At 49.1% G+C, this 21,982-nt stretch overlaps 1 protein-coding gene across 2 annotated transcripts; it reads right to left on the bottom strand.

The window, feature by feature from the left end:
* Positions 1-1,001: 1,001 nt before the first annotated feature.
* On the bottom strand, positions 1,002-21,680 carry BBS1 (Bardet-Biedl syndrome 1). Of its 2 annotated transcripts, XM_063093480.1 has the most exons (17): positions 21,609-21,680; positions 21,224-21,300; positions 21,070-21,104; positions 16,586-16,858; positions 16,019-16,065; positions 15,862-15,900; positions 15,670-15,742; positions 13,812-13,943; positions 12,930-13,036; positions 11,144-11,264; positions 10,831-10,989; positions 9,695-9,764; positions 8,938-9,096; positions 6,088-6,221; positions 4,983-5,117; positions 4,184-4,270; positions 1,002-3,900 (listed from the first exon to the last, which is right to left on the bottom strand). In XM_063093480.1, exons 1-17 carry the CDS (start codon positions 21,653-21,655, stop codon positions 3,814-3,816), a joined length of 1,782 nt encoding a protein of 593 aa, XP_062949550.1. In that variant the 5' UTR covers positions 21,656-21,680; the 3' UTR covers positions 1,002-3,813. The 2 variants fall into 2 exon arrangements, 1 of the variants encoding a protein (XP_062949550.1); XR_010023386.1 differs by lacking the exon at positions 1,002-3,900 and having other exon boundaries at positions 4,215-4,270; positions 4,896-5,117.
* Between the last annotated feature and the right edge of the window lie 302 nt (positions 21,681-21,982).

Raw genomic sequence — 21,982 nt, 5'->3', positions numbered from 1 at the left:
GAACAGAGAACAAAGAGCTGAGAAATAAAAAACCAAAATTTTGGGGGCCAGCCCGTGGCTCACTCGGGAGAGTGTGGTGCTGATAATGCCAAGGCCACGGCTTTGGATCCCATATAGAGATGGCCGGTTGCTCACTGGCTGAGCATGGTGCTGACAACACCAAGTCAAGGGTTAAGATCCCCTTACCGGTCATCTTTTTAAAAAAAAAAAAAAAAAAAAAAAACCAAAATTTTTAAAAAATTCAGAAGAGCTAAAAAGATAGACAAAACTCTATTTTTTTTTTGAAAATAGAACAAAAAGACGATAGGAGAGAAGAGAGAAGAAAATCAGAGGATCAATCCCATTCTCTCTGGAATTACCATTTATCAGATGCTGGGCTTAACTGGCGTTCCAGAGAGAACAGAGGAAACAGAGGGGAGGAAACCACCTAAGGAACAATAGCAATAGTTTCCTGGAAGTGGAGGATGCACATCTCCACTCACAGCACCACAAATGTCGTGATGTTAAAGTCGAAGTCACGTCATGACACTCAGAACCTCTGAGAGGAAGAGAGCAGGAGCAAGAATGGCCTGCACTTCCCAGCAGCATTCCCCAAAGCAGAAGACAGGGCGCAAAGCCAGCAAGGGAACGGTTTCACCTGTGAATTTTATGACCCAGCCAGCTGTCACGTGTGTGAATGCACCACCTTCGCATCTTTAATGACAATGACAATGACTTTTTAAAGAAGGTACCTGGGATATGTTTTACCCAATGAGGGTGAAGTAAGTAAGAAAGAGGAGGATGTGGGGCCCAGGAATTGGGGATCGAGCCCAGGGGAGAGGCACAGGGAATTCTGGAGAGCAAGCAGTCCTCGGCAAAACGGCAAAACGGGAGGAAGGGAAGCGTCCAGAAAAAAGAGGAAACAGACTGGATGGGGGAAGAATTAGCAACTGGTATATTAGAAAACTACGCAAATGAAAAAGGACAATTATTAACATCATGAAAAAAAGTACAAAAAAAGGTAATTTAATTATAGCCCGATTCTTGGCTCTATTACTTTCCCATAGTAATAGAAACAGTAATCTACAGGGTGAATATCGATTTACTTAATAGCTGGGGATGGGGGAGGGGCGTCATCACCAGGGAGCTGAAGCCTCATCTATTACAATAGGGAATCAGCAGATAATATCTAAGACTGATAAATCAAGCAGGAGTAGTATAAGCATATTTTAAAGATAAATAGCTAAAAGAACTGACAGTGATTGTTGCAGGGGAGAAGTGGCAGGGAACGAGAAGCTGCTGCTTATAAACTGCCTAACTCCATGTTACTAAGTAGCTGCAGGCTTTTAAATAAATATTAAAAAGAAAAAAAAAGATGCCAACTCTCCTCATCCTTAATGCACACAATTCCCTGGAGCTGTCACGAGTGTGTCCACTGGGCACCCTGCACTGTTTCTTGCTTCATGTCACTTTATGCATGCTTGTCCACATGGTGGAGTTCACGTATATTTATTTTCTTTTGTGGATCCAAACCCTTGACCTTGGTGTTATAACACGGTGCTCTAACCAACTGAGGTAACTGTCTAGCCCCTGTGTGTATATATATATATTGTCAGCTGGCCAGTACAGGTATAGTTCTTAACAGGTCTGTAGTATTACGTTACATAAATTCAAGTTAGGTGCTGGTGTAGGAACAGTTTATCCATCTTTCGTCATTATGAATACCTATGAAGATAACCCAGATCAGACTTTTTTTTTCCAGTTGACATAGTTCATAGTTTGACTGGAGTGAAAGGAATTGTAAGGTCATCTGGCCCAACACACGAGCCTGCCACATGATAGTCCAGCCTCCGCTCGCACAACTCCAGCGACAAGGGGCTCATGATCTTCTAGGACAGGCCCTTCCATCTCTGAGAAGTTCTTCTGGTTAAGCTAAATCTCTCTGACAGTGACAGTCCCTCTGCCCCACGTCTTCCCATTTCCTGGTTATACCTCCTGCTTGTTCCGGCTGTGCCTAAGCTGGCTTGATCCAGAAACCCTTTGCCATCCTGAGCCAGTTGCTCTGTGTCTGCGAGTGGCCAGGCAGTGCAGAGAGTGGGGGAGAGGGCTCTTTCTTTGGTCCAGACCTCTTGATTCTCTCTCTTTTTTTTTGACCAGTAAGGGGGTCGCAACCCTTGGCACAGAGTCGTCCATACCATGCTCAGCCAGTGAGCGCACCGGCCATCCCTATATAGGATCCAAACCACAGCCTCGGCACCGCCAGCGCCGCACTCTCCCAAGTGAGCCACGGGGCCGGCCCATATATATATTTTTTTGATTCTCTTAACCTGACCCCAGATGCATTCCTTAGGAGGGACAGGGTGGACTGTGTCATGCCAGTCCCTGTGTGTTGAGCACAGAGGCTGTTGCCTGGCAGTGGCAGCCAGACTGAAGTCCTTGGCCTCAAGGGCCAAAACTCTGCAGTCACTCCTGTCAAGCGTCACTTTTCTGTACTCGTTTCCTCCAGAGGGGCTGCCAAGCTCATGGAGTGTTGGAGCTGAAACAATTTCGTCAGGCTGCCTTATTTTACGTGTTGGGAAATTGAAGCCCAGAGGGATCTGGTGACTTCCCAAAAGCCTGAGCTGTATGCCACACACTAGGCCATACCTGGTCTGATGCAAGAAGATGGAGGTCCTCAGGGAGCAGGGCTCCTGGCTCACTAGCGGCTCAGGGTAGCCTGTAAGATGGGCCCGGCAGACTGGACAGAGGGCTCACAAGGGACCAAGGGCTGGGTCCCTGGCCCTTGTGGCCTAAACACACGCCTTCATTCAGACTTCGGTCTCAATGCCTCTGGGCTGTGCCTTTCCAGCAAATTCTCTCATCCTGTGGTCAGTGCCCATGAAGTTTCCACCCACATAACTGATTTGGGCTCCAGGGCTCAGAAAAGCATCTTGATTGGCAGTTCTGGGTGTCTGCTTCCTGTGCCACCTGCCCAGGGCCCCAGAAATGCTCCTGCTGGGTGGCTCTGTCTAGCTCAGCTTTCCTCCCCTGGGATGCTCCTTCTGGGCACAAGCATACAAGTCAGGAGTAGCTGCCGTGTGGTCTTTAGGGCTCATGTGGGGCTAGAGCCACAGATCCCTGCATGGCACCCTCTGCCTCCTGCATCACCTCCTCCCTTGGCAACCCTTGTGGAGCATCACAGGTCTCAGATGGTGGCCGAGTCCAACATTTCAGAAAAGTTGCCTGTGGGGAGGCAGCTATTTTCTAGGCCTGCTGGATGGAAAGAGGGGCCACTTGCTCAGCTGATGAGGAGAGATCAGAGCATGCGTTTTGCCTGCAAACTGAGCTGGTGACAACTAAACCACCAGAGCCCTAGGGAGCAACCAGGGGCTCAGTCTCACTCAAGAAAAACCTCTGATGTCCCAGGCCAGGCCCCAAGCCCCATTGTGGCCTTGGCCTGCAACAAGAGAGGAGTGACATGCCTAAGGGAAGTGGCAAAGGAGAAGGGCTGGGCACATCCTCTCATCTTACTTGCACCACTTCAGAGTTCCTCCTCTGAATGTGAGTGTGCTTTCTGGAACAGCTGGGGAGGCTGGAGGGGCAGCAGGAGCTCAGTGTAATGAAGCCTGCGTTGGTCCTGAGGGAGGACTGAGCCTCCTAGGTACTCACTGACCTGCTGCCGTAGGCCCAGCTGTGGGCATTGAGAAAAGGGTACTGAGGAAAGGGGAGAAGCTGTAGCCCCAGCACAGTGCTGCGTGAGGTATGGGTCTGGGGCCACTGAACCTGCCCAGCTCAGTGGAAGTGGTGGATCTTCCCGGCTCGGACTCTGCAGGGGCTTTCACACCAGCCCAGGATTTAGGCAGCTGCCAGCCCCTCACTCACAGGCATGTTGATATGGGCACTCAGCAGGGGCGCGCTCTGGCCTTCTCGAAGAACCAGCACCTACAGAGGAGGTGCCCATGGCAGTAGGGGGACATGTACAATTGACATCCTGACCCCCTCCCTCCTCTCTGTACCCTGCAAAGGCCAAGTCTGCCTGGTCTGCACTGGCCCTGATGACAGGCCACCAGGGCTCTGTCAAAGGGACCAGGAGGCTAGATGGTCTTTACTGTGCAGATATCCCCCACCCGCACCCAGCAGCCCCCTGAGGGCCTGTCCACACACACCCTTACTGTGCTTCCCAGGAGGCCACCTGCCCTCCAAGTAGTACCAATGGGCAACCTACCTTGATAATGTCTGAGATGCCCTTGTTATTGAGACTCTCCACAAAGGTCTCCAGGGGATAGCTGAGCCCTGGCACCAGCAAGGGAACCTAAGTTTGGGGACAAAGCAGTAAGAAAATCAGCCCTCATGTCTGGATAGTGTTTGGCAGATTCCAAAGCACACTCTTGGTGCAGTCTCAGCTGAGAATCAGTACCCCTGCAGGTAGGCAGGGAAGCTCAGCTGGCTCAAGGAGGACACAGGTGCAGTGGTGGTGGTGGTGGGAGTGAATGCTCCAGGACATTAGGGCATGTCCGTGATGAAACCTAGACCTCCTGACTCCTACCAAGTGCAGGATTCTTTCACATTCCAGAGTCTCTGTTTCTGATTCTCCTAACTTGGGGTAAAACCTAGGCCCTGGGGGAAAGCCAGGCCCTTCAGTCTGTGGGCATTTCTCTTTGGGGCAGAGAGAGGGTCCCATTCCTGTTGTGAGTGGCTGAGAAGTAGGGTGCGCTCTGGGACACCCCAGCCCCAACCAGCTTCTGAGAAGTGTAGGTAGGACCGAGGCTCTGGCCATTTTCCCAGCACCTTCTGTGTGGCTCCCTGAGACCTCTCACGGGCTGGGAGAAAAGCAGTGGAGGCAGGTCCTGGCTGCTTCCTCCAGAGGCCCCTGCTGGGGCCCTAACCTGGCCTGTGGCTGGAGAGTTGGCCCACTGGCCACCCGCCCTCTCCCTCACCTTGACCTGGCGGAGGTTCTGTGGCATCCAATCAGGTCCCTGCCTCGGCCTTTCTTACTCCATGTCTCAGTAAAGGGTGCCCAGTACCTTGAAGAAGGCCCGGGGCAGGGCATAGAGCGCCTCATTGTACAGGAAGCAGACCAGCAGCCCCAGGATGGGTCGGGCTGTCGAGGTGTTCTGCAGGTGAAGTGTGAGCTTAAAGGTGGGGCCCAGGCCCTGAACCTGTGAACGGAGTGGATGGAGAAAGCCCTTAGACCCAGTGGCCTTGGGCACTGACTGCAGTATAGTCTGGCCCTGCCTGCTGCCTCCTCAACAATATCCTCCTCCAGCTGCTCTGATACTTTGTCAATCTGCCCCTCAAAGTGCACAGAAGTCCCGAAGGCTGGTTCCAGTGTGCACAGTGATCAGCAGAGGCCCAGAGAGGGAAGGGGCTGGACAGAGGTCACTCAGCAAGTCAGAGGCAGAGCTGGCCTGGGACAGCAAGCCCCGACTCCCCCATGTCCTCACCACTGCCCCTGCCCCCATCTTCCCAGGGCCTGGTTCCACCTCCCACTCTCATCTATAGTGGCCTGATGGTTCCATTTTTCTCTCTCTTACCCTGAGCTTCTTTGTGGCCTCTTCCTCCTCCATATCTATCTACTGTCTTTAGGAAAAGAGACATTGGAAACCTGGTTGGATCAGATGTCACACCGCAGGGACCACTGAGAGCTGGCTGGAGCCTGCTGACCTGGAGGTCACTTGTGTCTGTGTGTGCAGGCTCCTCCTCCTCCCTCATGCCCGACTAGTGTCAGGATGCCTGGGGGTCGGGTCGGGTGGCCCCTTCCTGGCCCAGGCCTCACACCACGGGCTGCCTGCAGTTACTGAGGAGAACCGCTTTCTTCTCTATGTCAGAGACATGAAGATCCCGACAGGATCCTGGGAGGAAGTGTCCCAAGATGACCACTCTGTGTTCCCCGCTCCAAGTCTGGGGGCTTGTCAGAGGCACAGCATGGAACAGGGGAGCTGGGATGTGTCCCACTCCGTGGCCAGCTAAAGGAAGTGGCAGCACAGGGGGGCAAGGGGTGCAAGTGGCCCTCACAAAGGAGGACATGAGACTTGGTCCCTGGGTCTATGGGGAGGGGAGGAGGGAGCCTGGGGGCTTAGACCACCCACTCCTGCCCTCCGGCCCTGACCCCCACTGCTGGGAGCTCACCACGGCGTGCAGCTTGAGCGGCTCCCGGGCTGTGGCAGACACAGGGCTCAGGCTGGACTCGAGGGCCTGCACGTAGGCACGGGCAGCCCGGAGGCGCAGCAGGTAGAGGTCTGTCTGGAAGGCCCGGTGCATGGCTGAGGGGGAGGGACACAATGTCTGATGCTGGGGCAGGGGAGGGGGGTTCTGTGCAAGAGGAAGGTACAACGAGCAGGGTCAGCACAGACTGAGGATGTGAGGAGAGGGAGGGCCAAGGCCCAACAGCCCAGCCTTCTGGCCACACTGGATGCTGTGGACCACCCTGCTTCCCCCAATCTCCTCCTTCATCGGCTCCTTGTTTGGCCCTAACGGCTGCTGTTCCTGAGTCTTGTTCTTCGTCCTCTTATCATTCTCCATCTTCTTCCCCTGGACAATCTATTTCCTGTCCTGGCTCTGAACACCTCAAAGAGGAACAGCTGCGACCTCCTGAGGGCAGGGACCTCATCCTCCTGAGACCCCTGCACCCAGCCTGAGCTGGGCCTGCAGCCATACTCAATATTGTGCTTTGTGTCCCCAGCAGCTTGGCAGGCACCTGGGCCTGCCTCTAACTGCCTCACGGTCATCTCCACCTGGATGTCCTATCAGCACCTCAAGTTCAGCACTACGGAAACCTGCCACTGTCCTGCTCAGTCACTGCATCCCTGGCCATCGAGTCACCTAGGCCCACCCCTCACACCTAACCATGTGCCAAGATCAGATGAATCTTCCTCAGAACCACCTCCAGGGCCCACTCTGCCTCTCCCCATCCCCCTCCTTCCCAGGCTCAGCCCCGGGTCTGCGTATCTGGCCCGCTCCTTCTCTTGTGTGTGAGGCGTCTGCACCGTTCAGGAGATTCACATCTATGTTATCTCGCTTATTAATCTTTCCATTTTCCTCTAGTATTTATAGAACTCATATTCAATCTACTCAGAAGTAATTTGTGTGTTTGGTGTGAGGTAGAGCTCTAACTTTTTTTTCCTAGAAGCAAGTTGTTCTAATTACATTTTTCTGGACAGTCTTGCCTTTCCCCACTAATTTGAAATGACACCTTTAACATACGCTAACTATGCACATATTTGAGAGTCTTTCTGGACTTCCTAAATGTGCTGCTGATCTCGGTGTCTGTTTCTATACAACAGATTCTGATTCCTACCGCCTTGTAGTTCATTTTGCTATCTGATAGGCTATTCCTCGAAATTTCTTAGATTTTACTCTTAGAATCAACTGGTCAAGTCCTTAAGACAAACTGCATTGGGATTTTAATTATAACTTTGCTATGTTTCTAGATTAATGTCGGAAAAATTGACAGCTTTCCACTAGGTCTTCCCACTCTGAGACTTGGTAAGTCTCTCCATTTAAACAAGCAGGTGGGGGCCGGCCCGTGGCTCACTCGGGAGAGTGCGGTGCTGATAAACAAGCAGGTGGTCTTTTACGTTCTTTTGTTTTTTGTTTCGGGCAGCTGGCAGGTATAGGCATCTGAACCCTTCAACTTGGTGTTGTAACATCACACTCTAACCAACTGAACTAACCAGCCAACCCCTTTTATGTTCTTGAAGACAGTTTTATAATTTTATTAGACTTTGTACATTTTCTTATTAGGCTTATTTCTAGAGATTTCTTTGCTACCGTGAAATCTTTTTCCATTATATTTTCTAACTGGGTATGATTGGTATATACAAAGCTTATGATTTTTTAATATTTTATATCTTGTCACCTAACAGAACTCCCTAATTATTTTAACAGCTTCCTAACTATTCTTCTCTGTCCTCTAATTTATCCTTCAAACTGAAGCAAATATTCCTTTTTATTTATTTATTTATTTTATTTTTTTGTCTTTTTGTGACCGGTAAGGGGATCACAACCCTTGGCTTGGTGTCGTCCGCACTGTGCTCAGCCAGTGAGCGCACCGGCCATTCCTATATAGGATCCGAACCCGCGGCGGGAGTGCCGCTGCGCTCCTAAGCGCTGCACTCTCCCGAGTGCGCCACGGGGCCGGCCCTAATATTCCTTTTTAAAAGAGAGCTGGTTGAGTTACTGTATTTTTCTGCTCACCATGTCTGCCAGCTCCCCACTACCTATATAACATGTCCAACTTCTTAGCTTTGCACACCAGGCTGACCTACCTTCCCAGCTTCCCCTCTGACCACGTGGCCTTCCTGCACTGCACCTGCAGCTACACTGGCAGATGCTTGCTTGAATCCAGGTTGGAGCCCTGTGCATCTCCCCCAGCTTCTGTCTAAATTGTCCTTCCCTACCTGGCACTGTCTGGTGGACTTGTAATCATCTTTTTATGTGAAGTCCAATGTCACCTCCCTCTGAAGCCTTTCCCAAGGTTCCCAGGCAAAATCCCTTGCTCCCTCTTGTGTGCTCCAATAGCTCTGTGCAGAAATACCTTCTACACTGTCACTCAACATGAAGTTGGCCAGGTAGACTGAGCTCCTCAGGTAGGGACTAGCCTAATTCAAATCACCAGCACAAGGCCTGGCATAATCATAGATACTGAATGAATGAATGAATGAAACAGCGGGAAAAAGTAAACAAAACACTTGGTCAGATTCTGCTTTTCTCGTGAGGACACCTGCATCTGGAAATGACTGCTTCCTCCTCTGAATTCTAAGGATTCTTACCCTCACCCCACCACCTTCCACCTTCAGGTAAGTTATCTGTAGGCGGGGTGTGCCTCCTAGGCTGTCCCTGGACTTCCAGAGGCACAAGGCTACCTAGTTGGCCAAGGTCTCCCATTGCTCAGGGCACCCATGCAGCAATCCCCACCCCCCGTTCTGGCTGCTTGGGAGGAATGGAGGAGGAAGAGGAAGAGCCCGATCTGCGTCTCACCAGTGCCAGCCTCCCGCTCTCGCAGTGTCTGATCCACATAAAGCCGAGTCTTTCGGGGTACATTTAGTTTCATGGCCTGGGCTGGTGGGGGGCCCACTTCACCTCCCCCCTCCACAAACACTGCTGTACGCTTCAGGATCTTGATAATTAGGCCACCACCTAGAGAAGTGGACAGACAGAAGTGGATTTGTCCTCCCCAATTCTATCCCACATACCCATTCTTTCTTCCCCAACAATCTGCCTCATATAGAGCTATTCCTGTCATCCTGACAAGACTCAGTTTCTGGAAGGAATGAAGTGTGTCTTTACTATGTTTGTTTTTTGTTTTTTGGTTTTTTGACAGCTGGCAGATAAGGGGATCTGAAACCTTGACCTTGGTGTTATTAACACCATGTTCTAACCAACTGACCTAACTGGCCAGCCTGAACTTTTCTTAATAGTCTCCTATTATTGATTCATTAACTTAGCAGTCATTTGAGTACTGTGATGTTCCTGGCATTGTGCAGGCACTGGGAACACTGGGGTAAACTGGACAGAAACAACCCAGCCCAGGGCCTGGCCCTTGGGTAGCAATATGAAACTGCTGATGGGCTGTTCCCCGTGGAGGCCCAGCCCCAGACAGGACGTGTGTCCGTAGGCCTTGCTTTCCAAACCTAGGTCCACCCATGCTTCACATCCACTCCCCCTCTTTCACCAGAACCTGGCCTGTCCCCTTCTCTCTCACCTCCAAAACCCTGCCAGGTCCGACTCCCCTTACCTCGAGTAGTCATGATGAGGGTGTTGTCTTCTCGCCCGTAGCGGCCAAAGCAAAGGCTGGTCACTGCATCCTACATGGAGACATCAGAGTTTAGCTGGGGAACCATCTCGAGAGGAAAGCAGGATGGGGATAGAGCAGGAGATACCACAGATGTAAGCTATAGCAGGTGAGATGTGAGGAGAGGCCTAGGGCAATGCTGCCTCTGAAGTATTTCGTGTATTTCTCAGCTCCCCTCCAAGCTCACTGCCATGGCCAGTGTTTCGGCAAAACATCACTGGCCCTCACTTTTGGGGACAGCCTCCTAATAGGTCTCCCAGCCTAGTGTCTCTAGTCCTTCTCCCCAACTTGTCCTTCACAGAGTTGCCTCTGCTGCCTTTCAAAAACACAAATATTGTCTGTTCTCTGCTAAAAAAAACCTCCTGTAGCTTTCGTCCTCCTTGCCAGGACATTTAAGGCCTTCCACCTCTGACTGCAGCACCTTTTCTGTCAGGGCTCCCCTCTTTACACTTTATGGCCAAAATCAATTGCTTTCAAATTTTATATTGTGCCATGGGACAATTTTAACACACACACACATTTCACAGGAGATATACTCTGAACTTTCTATTCTAGTTTTTGTAATGTGCTGGTTGTGATCCACTAAATTGATTTAACGACCCACAACTTAGAATTTGAAACACTCTGGTCCAAACTCATCGGTCTATCTGGATTCCTTCGTCAAGAACCTTCATGCCTCTCAGCCTTTGTTCATGCTGTTCCCTGGCTGGATGTTCCTCCTCCATTTGCCTACTTGGCAAACTGTTTGGAGGCCCAGTTGAATTGTCACTTGTTCTGTGAAGTGCCCCGTGAGTTCCATCCCCATTTATCTCCCGCCCAGCGCGCCCCCCACTCGGCCTCCTCTTCACTTTCTCAGCACTTGTTCAGCTACAGTTTACCTTCTGTTTTAATGTGCTGTGTCTCTGTAAGCTTCCTGAACACAGGACTTAGTCATTTTACTGCCCCCTCTCCACCAGGTGCTTAACTAACCAGTGTTTTGAAATGCATCAATGTGGGCTTGGGAGAGGCAGCTAAGAAGCCTCAGAGGTGGAACAAGGGCAAGGAGGATTGAGTTACAGATGCTGGGAGATGGGGCTCACCGGGGTGCGGATGACATTGAGCAGGGCCTTGTCGTGGTAAATGCGGACCTCTCCGTTGGCCAGCCCGGCCATGACAGCCTGCAGGCCCCGGGAGTGCTGCTCCAGGAGGTTCATGGTCAGGATGGTTGCTGGCATCTGCACTGTCCACAGCCTCTTACCCTGGCAGGGAACAGCCAGTGTCTACAGGGCGCAGGACTTAGAGTGGAAAGAAGGGGTTGCTGGAGCTGCTGGGAAGGGGAAGCCAGAAGGGCTCTCCTGCCAAGGGGCACTGGGGAGATAGGTGCAGAGGAGCTGGTGCTTGCTGGAGCCATACCTTGTGAGTGAAGCCGTGCAGGCTGTCTTGGGTGCTGCCCACCACCAGGACCTTCTGTACCCGGACAAGCCCCACAGGCTGGACACCCAGCTCGATGCTGTACTTGGGGCGTTTAGAGTCTCTGTGGAATAAAGACACACTCGTCCAGCCCCAGAGAAACCCTCTCTGCACTTCCCTGCCTGTCCCTCCTCTTTCTAAGCCCCACAGACTAACCTGGGAGGAACCCTGGCCCCAAAGCACATGACCCTGGGATTATCTCCACTCTACCACTTAGTAGATGTGTGACCTTGGAGGACAGTAAGTGTGTTTTTCTACCCTGTTTCCCTCCTGCCTTTACTATAGTGGTTTGTATGATAACCTGGCATTTAAGTTTTCAGTGAGTTTACCATATACTAGACTAGCCAGTGCTAGTGGACTTATGCTGTTTCCTAATTTATCAGAAAAAGATGAAGAGTTTGCCCTGTGTAAACCTGCTGTTTGCAGTTGCCTGGCCTCTCAATCTTAGTTTCCCTTACCCAGAAAAAGTGGGCAACTTCTGCCTACCAATCACAGGCTATGGCCCACTTTTCTCCATCACTAAGTCCAGGCCAACACCATAACCCCTCTGATGACTGTGAGACCCTTCCACTGGGCTCTGAGCCTCCCTCCAATCTATCCTCCATCCAGCAGAGTAATCTTTTAAAAATATAAATTACAAAAAATATATATATGTATATATTGTGTGCGTATACACTATATTAAAACTGATTAAAACTGTACTTCGGATAAAATCCAAAATCTTTCCCATACCTTCCCAGGCTTTGCATGAGCCAGCCCTGGCCTCCACTCCATCTTTCTACCCTCCTCCTTCCCCACCAAGCTCAAGTAGCACAAGCCAAAGTCTCTCCCGCCTCGAGTCCGCCCACATCCTCCTCCCTCACTTTCTGAACAACTGGCTTCTTAACCATCGAGCCACCTCCACAGACGGGCAGTCCCGATCACCTTTACACCATCATCTTTTCCCACTGAACCTATATTTTTCCTCCATAGCAGCCATCCAATTTACAATATCAGGGTACTTCAAAAAGTTCATGGAAAGACTCGTATTATCTTTTAATTCTATTTTTCCACGACCTTTTTTAAGTCCTCTATACTGTTGTTTTCTTTTTTAAGATGACCGGTAAGGGGGTCTTAACCCTCGACTTGGTGTTGTCAGCACCACGCTCCCCCAGTGAGCGAACCAGCCATCCCTATATAGGATCCGAACCCGTGGCCTTGGTGTTGTCAGCACCACACTCTCCCGAGTGAGCCACGGGCCGGCCTCTGTATACTGGTTTGTTGACTTTAACACCTGTCTTCTCCATGAGGGCAGGGGCCTTATTTATTTTGTTCATCAATATATCCCCAATACCTTGGACAGAGCTTAATGAATAGTAGGTGCTCAATAAATATTTCTTGAATTAAAAAAAAGAATATCATATGGAATATCAAATTACTGCATAAGGAAGTGTCTCGCACACTGTAAAGTGGCATAACAAATATGGGAGAATAATTTTATTTCCTCTAATTCCTGACTGCACTGCTCACTTACAATAGCCACCCAGCCTGGTCTCTCCCTTTGCCAGCCCCCACCTCACAAGCCTCCAAGTATTTCCCCTATGCTCATGGGCTCAGCTTCCTTTACAAAGTTCTAGGCTCTTTCCATTCCCAAATGCCAGCCCCAAAGGCCTGGTTATTTTGCGAGCCCCTGGAACCATCAGCTTTCTGAGATGTTCCTGCTGGCCCCTGAGACTATGGATGTGGCTACCTTCTCAGGATATAGATGTTCCCATTGCGGCAGGCAGCGGTAAGCTGGAACTCGACCTCGAACTGGCCGGAAACTTCCAGGAAGACAGGGATGCTGGGAAGGCTCATCTGCAAAGAAGAGGCTCAAACATCCCATTTTCTCTGGAGCCCCCGTTTCCCCCGGCCCTGGCGTAACTCTGACTTAGTTCTTGTCTAAAGTCCCAATCTTCTCACTCGCACCTGTTGGTCACACTTTAAACCCATGCAATTTTTCTGCAGGGGAACTTGGCAACATGTAGCAAAAGCTTTTTATTCTATACCCTTTCATTGAACTATGCTGCTTCTAGGACTGCATCCTAAGGAAATACCTAAACAAGCAGGCAAAGATGTTACGGCAAAGAAGTCTATTGAAGTGGTGTTAATAATAGTGAAAAGCTGAAAACAACATAAACATGCAATAGGTGACATGGTAAACAAATTATAGTACATCTATATAATGGACATTGTGCGGCCTTTAAAAAGGCTGATGTGGTTTTGTAGATATGGAAGGATGCTGATGACATACTGCTACCCAAAAAGAACAGGCTACATGACACTGTACCATGAATCTGTTTTTATGTATTTATATAAAGTTATATATCTATGACTAGAGATGAAAATGTCTAGAAGGACATATGCCAAAACTTTAACAGTAGGTATCTGTGGGTGATGAGATTTTTTTTTCTCTTTTTATTTATTTTTTGGTTTTGGGGGGGATTTTTAGATATATATCCTTTTCTTTATGCTTATCTACACCTTCTAATTTTTCTACAATGAACGTATAGTACCAAGAACTAACGGAGGAGCACGGGAAGGGAATGCAGACTGGGCCTCAGATGTGCCCAGGGCCAGACCTGACACTGACCTTGGCCAAAACAGTGAAGGCCTCAGGGTCAAGCACCAGGAGCTCCTTGTTCTCAGTGCCCAGCACCAAACAGGACACAGCATCCTCGTCAGCCAGGTTCTTCTTCATGGTGGTCATTGTGGTGATGACTGTCTGCAGAAGGACTCCAGGGGTCACCCAGGGAAACCTCCACACCATCCCCCCAGATATCCCCAGGATACCACAGGAGGGAAGAAAGAGGGCAAAGGAGGAGAGAGAGGAAGTATCAGAGATGTGACAGAAGATTTATGTACAAAGGTGTTTACTGCAACAAACCTAACTTCCTAGCGAAAGAAAATTGTCTAAGTCAGTTACGAGCTATCCATATAATGAAAACCCATGTAGTCGTTTAAAAAAAAATCATATTTTAAAAGAAAACTCAAGAACCTGGGGAATACTTCTAATGTAAGAGAAAAAATAAGCAAAAAGTTATGTCAGCATAATCCCAGTTTAAAAAACACATGAATATAAAAACAAAGCTTGGTTAGAGCATGGTGCAGCGTGGTACTAACACCAATGTCATAGGTTTGGAGCCCCTTGCCAGCCAGCTGTTTAAAAAACAAACAAACAAAAAAACATGGTAAACCCTTAAACACAAACACTGATGTATGGACAATGACATCACGAGAGATGTTTAATTTCTTCATGGTACTTTTCTATAATTTCTATAGTGGGCACGTGTTCCTTTTGTAATTATAATTGGAAAGAAAAGAAGAGAGAAGGGACGATCCCTTTTTAAGTAATCTCCTCTCTTATGGAAATAGTGGACCAAAATGTTTCTCTTTGATTAAAGCTGCTCATTGTGTGATTATCATTAAGGTTATAAAAGAGGAATCACTCCTCTCAGTGCCTACTGGCAGAAGGGTTATAGAAATGTGAACAAATGTTAGTGGCTCCCAATATCGTGACCATGACACTACTTAGGAAGACTGCCCCTCCGCAAACTGCATCTTTCAAGCAATAATTAATTCACTTTCCAGTTTTAAAAGTACTCAAAGATATTGACAACTGTGGATCCCAGCTGCTAATCAGCAGGAGAGAGCAATGCTTCTCACAGAATCGGTCCAATGCAAGCCAAAAGCCGAGCCATGCGTTGTTCAGCTAAGGTGGCCACCGCAGGAGTGGATGGTTCCCTTGAGGCTTTCTAAACCACAGGACAGCTCTGGGAGTCCGTTCCCTGACTAAGGGTTGGCGCCCCTAGGTCAGGAACCACCAGAGTTCATCAATGCATAAGTTCATCAAGAAAGCCATTAAAATTCTAAGAAAAATATGAAGTGAATAAAAGGGAAACATTTTTTGTCCAATGACCTGGATGTGAATGGTTATGTAAGCAAACTATAAATGAGATATGAATAATCATAAACTAATCAAGGGGCCACTAAAAATGGAGTTCTTAAAGACTATTTAATGCTCAAAATATAACGTTACATATTCAAGGTAAGCAGGATGTAAAAGTGTATTTATGAAGGAAATGTACCAAAGTGGTAAGAGCGGGTATCTCTGGGTGGTGAAATTATAGTCATTTGTATTCCTCCTTTATACTTCTCTTTATTTTCCAAAATTTCTGCAATAAAAATGTATTATCTTTACCCAGGAAAATAAAAGTTATATGCAAGTTATGTAACGTGTGTATCTATCTGTATATTAAAAACTGTCACTATTAAACTAGAAATGTGGAAGGCACGCAGCTTTGTGACTATACATGTGGCACGGCTGGAAAAGAAACGGCAGAGTGAAACTGGTCGGGTTTGGTTATTGAGTTCATCACTTATGTTAAGTGGTCTTTTTAAGAAAATGTAAATATTTTTTACAGGCAAACAAAAAAAGAAGGGGACATTACCTGCCGCTTGATGGGCTTGGACTTGTGCTGGTTTACAAATGCCTCCATTTCACTCAGCTCCAGCTGCAGAAACCTGGACACGCACAGAACTGGCATCTGCAGGCCTAGCCTGGCTGCCCTCCACAGCCCAGTCTGCAGCCACTCCCTCCCCGCTGGGGCTTCTGGAGCTCTGGCCCTCCACAAGGCCCTTACCTGAGTGACTGTACAGACAAAGGCACCTCTGCCTTCTCCCTGCAAGGAGAGGGGCCAACATGGCAGGTTTGGTTGAAGAATGGTCCCTGGGGGTCAGATCAAGAGCTCTAGGACGAAGGAATTGGGGAGGGGTGTCAAGGGGGAGGTGGGCTCTCACCGGATGCCCTCCAGCATCTCCTTCAGGGTTAAGGGGTCGATCCGGTCCTGTGACAGCATGGGAAGAAGGCAGAGCCTGTGACATCCAGAGCCAGGCAGGGAATTTGGGGGGGTACCGCTTCCTCTCTGCTTCCCTCCCAACCTGCCTCTGCATGGAGCCCCAAGCTCAAGCCCTTTATCTGAATCCAGTCTCAGAGTCATGCACATCATCCTCTAACACTTCCCCCAAAGTCCCCCTCTCTCGCTGCTTCCAGTCCTTCCTCTCTAGTAGGCCCCTACCTTCTTTGGTTTCACTCCCCCAAAGGTGGGCAGGGGTGTGGCTAGTGCTGACAGATTCTCTGGGTTCTGCTCTCCAAAGGGCCTGAGTGCCTCCCTGGGAGCCACTGCTCAAGGGCCAAGCACAGTACCTTGGCCAGAGGTGCCACCACTGCTGCTGTCAGAGATGGGCTATGGCCGACCTCCTGCCACTGGCCCACCTGGGAGCCCACCCTTCTCCTTGGGAACCCAGCCCTCCTCACCCAGTGGCTACCATATTTGCCTTCTGGTTCCCAACCCCCATGTCATTTACCTCCTTAGCCTGGTTCCAAAGGTCTTGTTCCAGAGGATTTGGAGGCAGTGGGGGCAAGCTGAATTTGAAGTAAGGTCTAAGATTCTTATACACGTAGACACAAGGGCCTGAAGCGAGTGCCAGAGCTGGAGTCCGGGGCTCATGCTGCTCCATGAGGAAGGTGGCAGCAGCGGCTGGCAGGGCAGGTAGAGGGCTTTCAGTCAGCACTGTTGGTCCTTTGAGCACCTTCAGGTGGGGCTGCCGTCCACCTGGGCCAAGGTCTCCCACCACCAGCTGTAGGGAGAGGATTGCTCATTCCAGACTCAGGGTCTAAAGACCTCTCCACTGACCCTCTTCTTGGGCTCAGCCTTTTGCAGGTGCACATTTTTTTTTTTTTTTTGGCTGGCCAGTAAGGGGATCCCAACCCTTGACCTTGGTGTTATCAGCACCACACTCTAACAAAGTGAGCTAACCGGCCAGCCCAGCTGATGCACATTTATCCCCATACCAACAAAGCCTTTGCCATCAGGCTTACAAGCTGTGTGACCTTGGCAAAGTTGATTAATTTTTCTGAGCCCAGTTTTCTTACTTGAAAAATGGGAATACCTACCTGTAGGGAAAATATAGGAAAATGGTCAGGGCCCCTCAGATGTTCAGAATCTTGCCAAGCATTTGATGTAAAGATGCATGTACGCCCAGGTGTTCCTTGGCTATTGTCTAATGCAATTACATGTGTGCGTCCAGGTGTCCTGGGTTATTGACTTAAGTATAAAGAAGGGGTGGCTCTGATCCACAGTGCCCCCTGCCCTGGGGATGCCCGGGGAGGGTGGCTTATGGGGAGGCTGCTACTGCTGCTGGAGGCTATTGCTGCCAGTGCTCCCAGGATGCACCGAGAGGCTGCTGCTGCTGTTACTGCTGAGGACTGAGGACTGAGCTCATGTCGCCTGCCAATGGCTCCTGGGATCTTTCTCAATTACCTAGCATAGGCCTGCACGTGAAGGGCTTATGACCCAGTCTGTACAACGGGCTTGAGGGGGCTGTTGGGAAAATATAGGAAAAATGGTCAGGGCCCCTCAGATGTTCAGAATCTTGCCCAGCATTTGATGTAAACAGGCATATGCACTCAGTTGTTCCTTGGTTATCATGTAGTGTAATTGTGCATGTGCACCCAGGTGTCCTGGGTTATGGACTTAAGTATTAGGATGAGTGGCTCTGATCCACGGTGCCTCCCATCCCTGGGATGCCTGTACTGCTGCTGGAGGCTTCTGCTGCTAGTGCCCCCGGGACCTTCTGCAAGGCCACTGCCACTGCTGGACCTGTAAGATACCGGACATGTAAGCTGCTGCTGCTGAGGAAGCTGAGGCCTGAGTTCATGTCATCTGCCAACAGCTCCTGGAATCTTTCCCAATTACCTAGCATGGACCTACGTGTGAGGGGTCTGGTGATCCAGCCTGTACAGTGGGTTTGGAAGGTCTGAGCCCTAGCTCTGACAACATAAATGGAAACTTAGTATAACTAAAATAATAACTAAAATAATGAAACATTTCAGCATTAGTTATGATTTGCCTTACTTTACAGGGTCTGTGAGCCCTAGCCCTGACAATACAAATGGAAACTTAGTATAACGAAAATGATGAAACGTTTTGACTTTAGTTATGAATTGCTTTAACAATACTATGGCCCTAACCAGACAATTGGTGTAGTCGTGTAGCTTTACACTACCTCATGACACTTGTAGTGAAAATCAGATGAGATAATGAATTACAGGATCTGGTGAGTGCTAGAGAGGAGTAAATAGTAGCTGATATTTTTATTATTCACTCAGTAAACATTTCTTCAGGACCTGCACCATGCCAGGCACTGTTCTAGACACTGGGACAATGGCTAAGGTCAGCCGGGGGTTGGTTTTGGGGTCACTCATCTGGGCTTCTGAGGCCTAACTTCCAAATGCAGAGCAGGATGTGCTCTGTGGACCCAGAGAAGAGAACCAAGCTTCTGATCTCTCGGTTTCCCACCCTCCAGTCCATCCTCCAAGCTGCTGCAGCTGCCATGCAAGCCCATTCTCCTGATTGAGGCTTGCAAGGTCCCTCTGCTCTGGTTCCCCACTTGCTTCCTATCACCTTCCCGTGGCTGTGCACCGGTCAGAATGGGGATGCCACAGAGCGTCTGGATACTGAGCATGTACTGTGTGCCAGGGACCACACCAGGAACTACACACAGCCTTTCATTTAACCCTCTCAACACCAAGGTCACGAATTCAGATCCCTTTATCCGCCAGCTGCCAAAACAAAATAAAAAACACAAAAGTAACCCTCTCAACAACCTTATGATGTAAGGACTATATTAGCCCCATTTCCCAAATGAGGAAGCTGTGTCTTAGAGATGTTAAGTAAAAATTACACAACTATTAAATAGCAGAACTGGGACTGGAATGTAGGTCTATCTGAATCCAAAGCCAGTAGTCTTGACTATTATTTTATTTATTTATTTATTTATTGTCTTTTTCGTGACCGGCACTCAGCCAGTGAGTGCACTGGCCAGTCCTATATAGGATCCGAACCCGCGGCGGGAGCGTTGCTGCGCTCCCAGCGCCGCACTCTCCCGAGTGTGCCACGGGCTCGGCCTAACTATTATTTTATATTAGCCTCAACTTTATTATTTTTTTTGGCAGCTGGCCTGTACAGTGATTTCAACTGGCCTCAACTTTGTAACTCCACTTTTATTCTTTCCAAATATGCTATGAACTTCTAAGCCTCTGTGCCTCTGCTTGTGCTGTTTCCTCTACCTGGAATGCCTTCCCCATCTTTTCTCCCTTGCCTTCTTGATACACTTCACTCACCCTGCAATGCCCAGTTCACATGTTACTGCATCCTGGTGCCTCCAGACAGAATTCATTGTTCTCTTACCGAGGCTCCCATAATGCTTTACATACTCATATTCCATTTTAGCATCCACTCACTTATCCCACAATATTTATCAAGTACCTACTTTGGGCCAGGCACTGGGCTAGATGCTGGGAGTCGTTGAAGAAACTAGTTAGACACGCTATTACATGAAGACATTTAACATTTCCCATTAGTAGTTGTGTCTGTGGTTTCTCTACCCCTCACTGCTGTACTCATAAACCCAGCAACAAACACAAACCAGGTGTTCAATCGATCCCATGGATGAATTAACAACGGTATCTGTATCTCCTCCCAACTATGTGCTGATTCACTGCTGAATTTGTCTCCACAATGCCTGACACACTATTGGGTGACTCATATATGCTTCTCACTATAGCTGCTGAATTACTGAATGCATTATGGATAGGAATTTGGGGGCAAAAACCACTGAGTCCTACTGCAATTTCCATGTGGGGTATGATTTCAGGAGTATTTTCTAGCCACCCACATGATATGTCCATTGTGTGATCACTGCCCATGGTGCGGGCTGAGCTACGGTGGAAAAAGCACATGACTTGGAATCAAACAGACCCAGGTCTGCCACCTCACAGATTCAGTAAACTTAGGCTCTCTGACAGTATATTCCCATTAGCAAAATGGGAATAAATAATATCTATGTATATGAAAGTGCCTTGCCGTGGTTCTACTCCAGAAATAGATACAGAACATGTGTTAATTTCCTTTCTTTTAGCCCAACATATTTCTCAGCCTTTTAAAAACTTGTGCCTTTTATTTATTTACTTACATTTTTATTTATTTATCTTTATATTTAAAATTAAATTAAAGAGCTGGATGGCTAGCTCAGTTGGCTAGAGCATGGTTCTAATAAGACCAGTGTCAAAGGTTTGACACCTGTAGGGGCTAGCCACCAACTAAAAAAGAAAACAAAAAAATTAAATCTTACTTTTAACCTTTTTCTTATGGAAAAAATTTCTGTCATATATAAAAGTAGAGAGACTCATATACTGAACCCTCATATACCCACTATTCAGCTTCAACAATTATCAGCTCATGGGCAATCTTAAACTCTATGCCCTTTCGATAAACATAAAACTCTCACTTCCCTCCCTTTTACTTTCCCTCCAGATTCCAACGCCTTCATCCAACCCTTCCAGCAAAGAATTATGTCAAGTTAACTAAGTTAAGAGCCTTTGTCTTAGTAGAATCCCCAGCAGCATTTTGTTCTCCTTTACCTTCTGCAGTCTGTATAATGAAATCAATAGGTTCTCTTCACTTTCCACATAAAAATAAAACCGAGGGGCCGGCCCGTGGCTCACTCGGGAGAGTGTGGTGCTGATAACACCAAGGCCACGGGTTCGGATCCCTATATAGGGATGGCCGGTTCGCTCACTTCGGAGAGTGTGGTGCTGACACCACCAAGTCAGGGGTTAAGATCCCCTTACTGGTCATCTTTTAAAGAAAAATAAATAAAATTGAACACTAAACGTCCTTGCTCAGAGTACACATGAATTCCAGATTATGCTGAGCCATAGAAAAAATGTCCCTTCTGTGTTCCCTCCTCTGCCCCCAAGTCTCTGTCTGCTGGGGTGATATGCTTACCTTGTACTCCCCGTCCCCATGCAAATCCGCCAGCGCTGGAAAACACAAAAGGGCCACAAACCAGGGTCTCAGAATCCCAGAGGCTTCACTACGGGACCATCATCTGACTCCCCTATAACCCCACAACCCAGGGTTCTTGGTTCCAGAGACTCACCCAGGCAGGCTGAAAAGGTGTGGATGTTGGCCATGGGGTCGTAGTGTGCATCCAGCCATTTCGAACTGGCCTCATCGCTGGGAGGTGGGGCAAGAGTTGAGGAGTGAGTTACACGGGAGGGGAAGGAAACTTTGAGGGAGCTGGTGTCTGAAAGTGAGGTGTGTACGGAGCTCTGAACTGGGGCTACAGAACGTCTGCGTCCACAGAGTGACCTCGAGTCAGACACACACACGCGCTCTTTGGGCCTCGGTTTTCCTATCTGACCTCTGAGAGCCCTTCAAGGCCTGCCGGCGCTGCCCGAGAACTGCAGGAGCCCAGAGCCCGGGGACCAGGACACCCTCGTTACACATTTGGGAAAGGAGGCCTTGAAGACCCCTGACTTCACCTCTCAGCTCGGCGGCCGTCGGAATCCGATGAAGACGCCGCAGCCATCTTCGCAGGCGTCGTCCAGGCAACGGCCCCCGCCCCCGCTACCGCGCAACGCCCAATCACGCCCGGGTGCCTGGAAGCGCGCGTTCAAAGGTTCCGGGCGCGAAGCTTTCCGGGCCAAGCCCAGGAGACCCCATGCAGGATGCGCTGGCCACCTTGCTGGGTTCAGCCGGCCGTGGCACAACCCCTCATCCCAGCTCATGTGATTTGATTTATCCTCGCTCCTTCCCAGTCGGAGCCACCTTTCCAGGTTTCTGGGCCCTACAAATCACTGGGTGAGCAACAGGGCCATCTGGGTTCGTGGCCTGGGGAGGAGCCCGTTCTAGCGTT

Source organism: Cynocephalus volans, chromosome 4 (genome assembly GCF_027409185.1).
Source record: "Cynocephalus volans isolate mCynVol1 chromosome 4, mCynVol1.pri, whole genome shotgun sequence".
NCBI classification, from domain to species: domain Eukaryota; kingdom Metazoa; phylum Chordata; class Mammalia; order Dermoptera; family Cynocephalidae; genus Cynocephalus; species Cynocephalus volans.
This window is presented reverse-complemented; position numbering and strand designations above follow the sequence as displayed.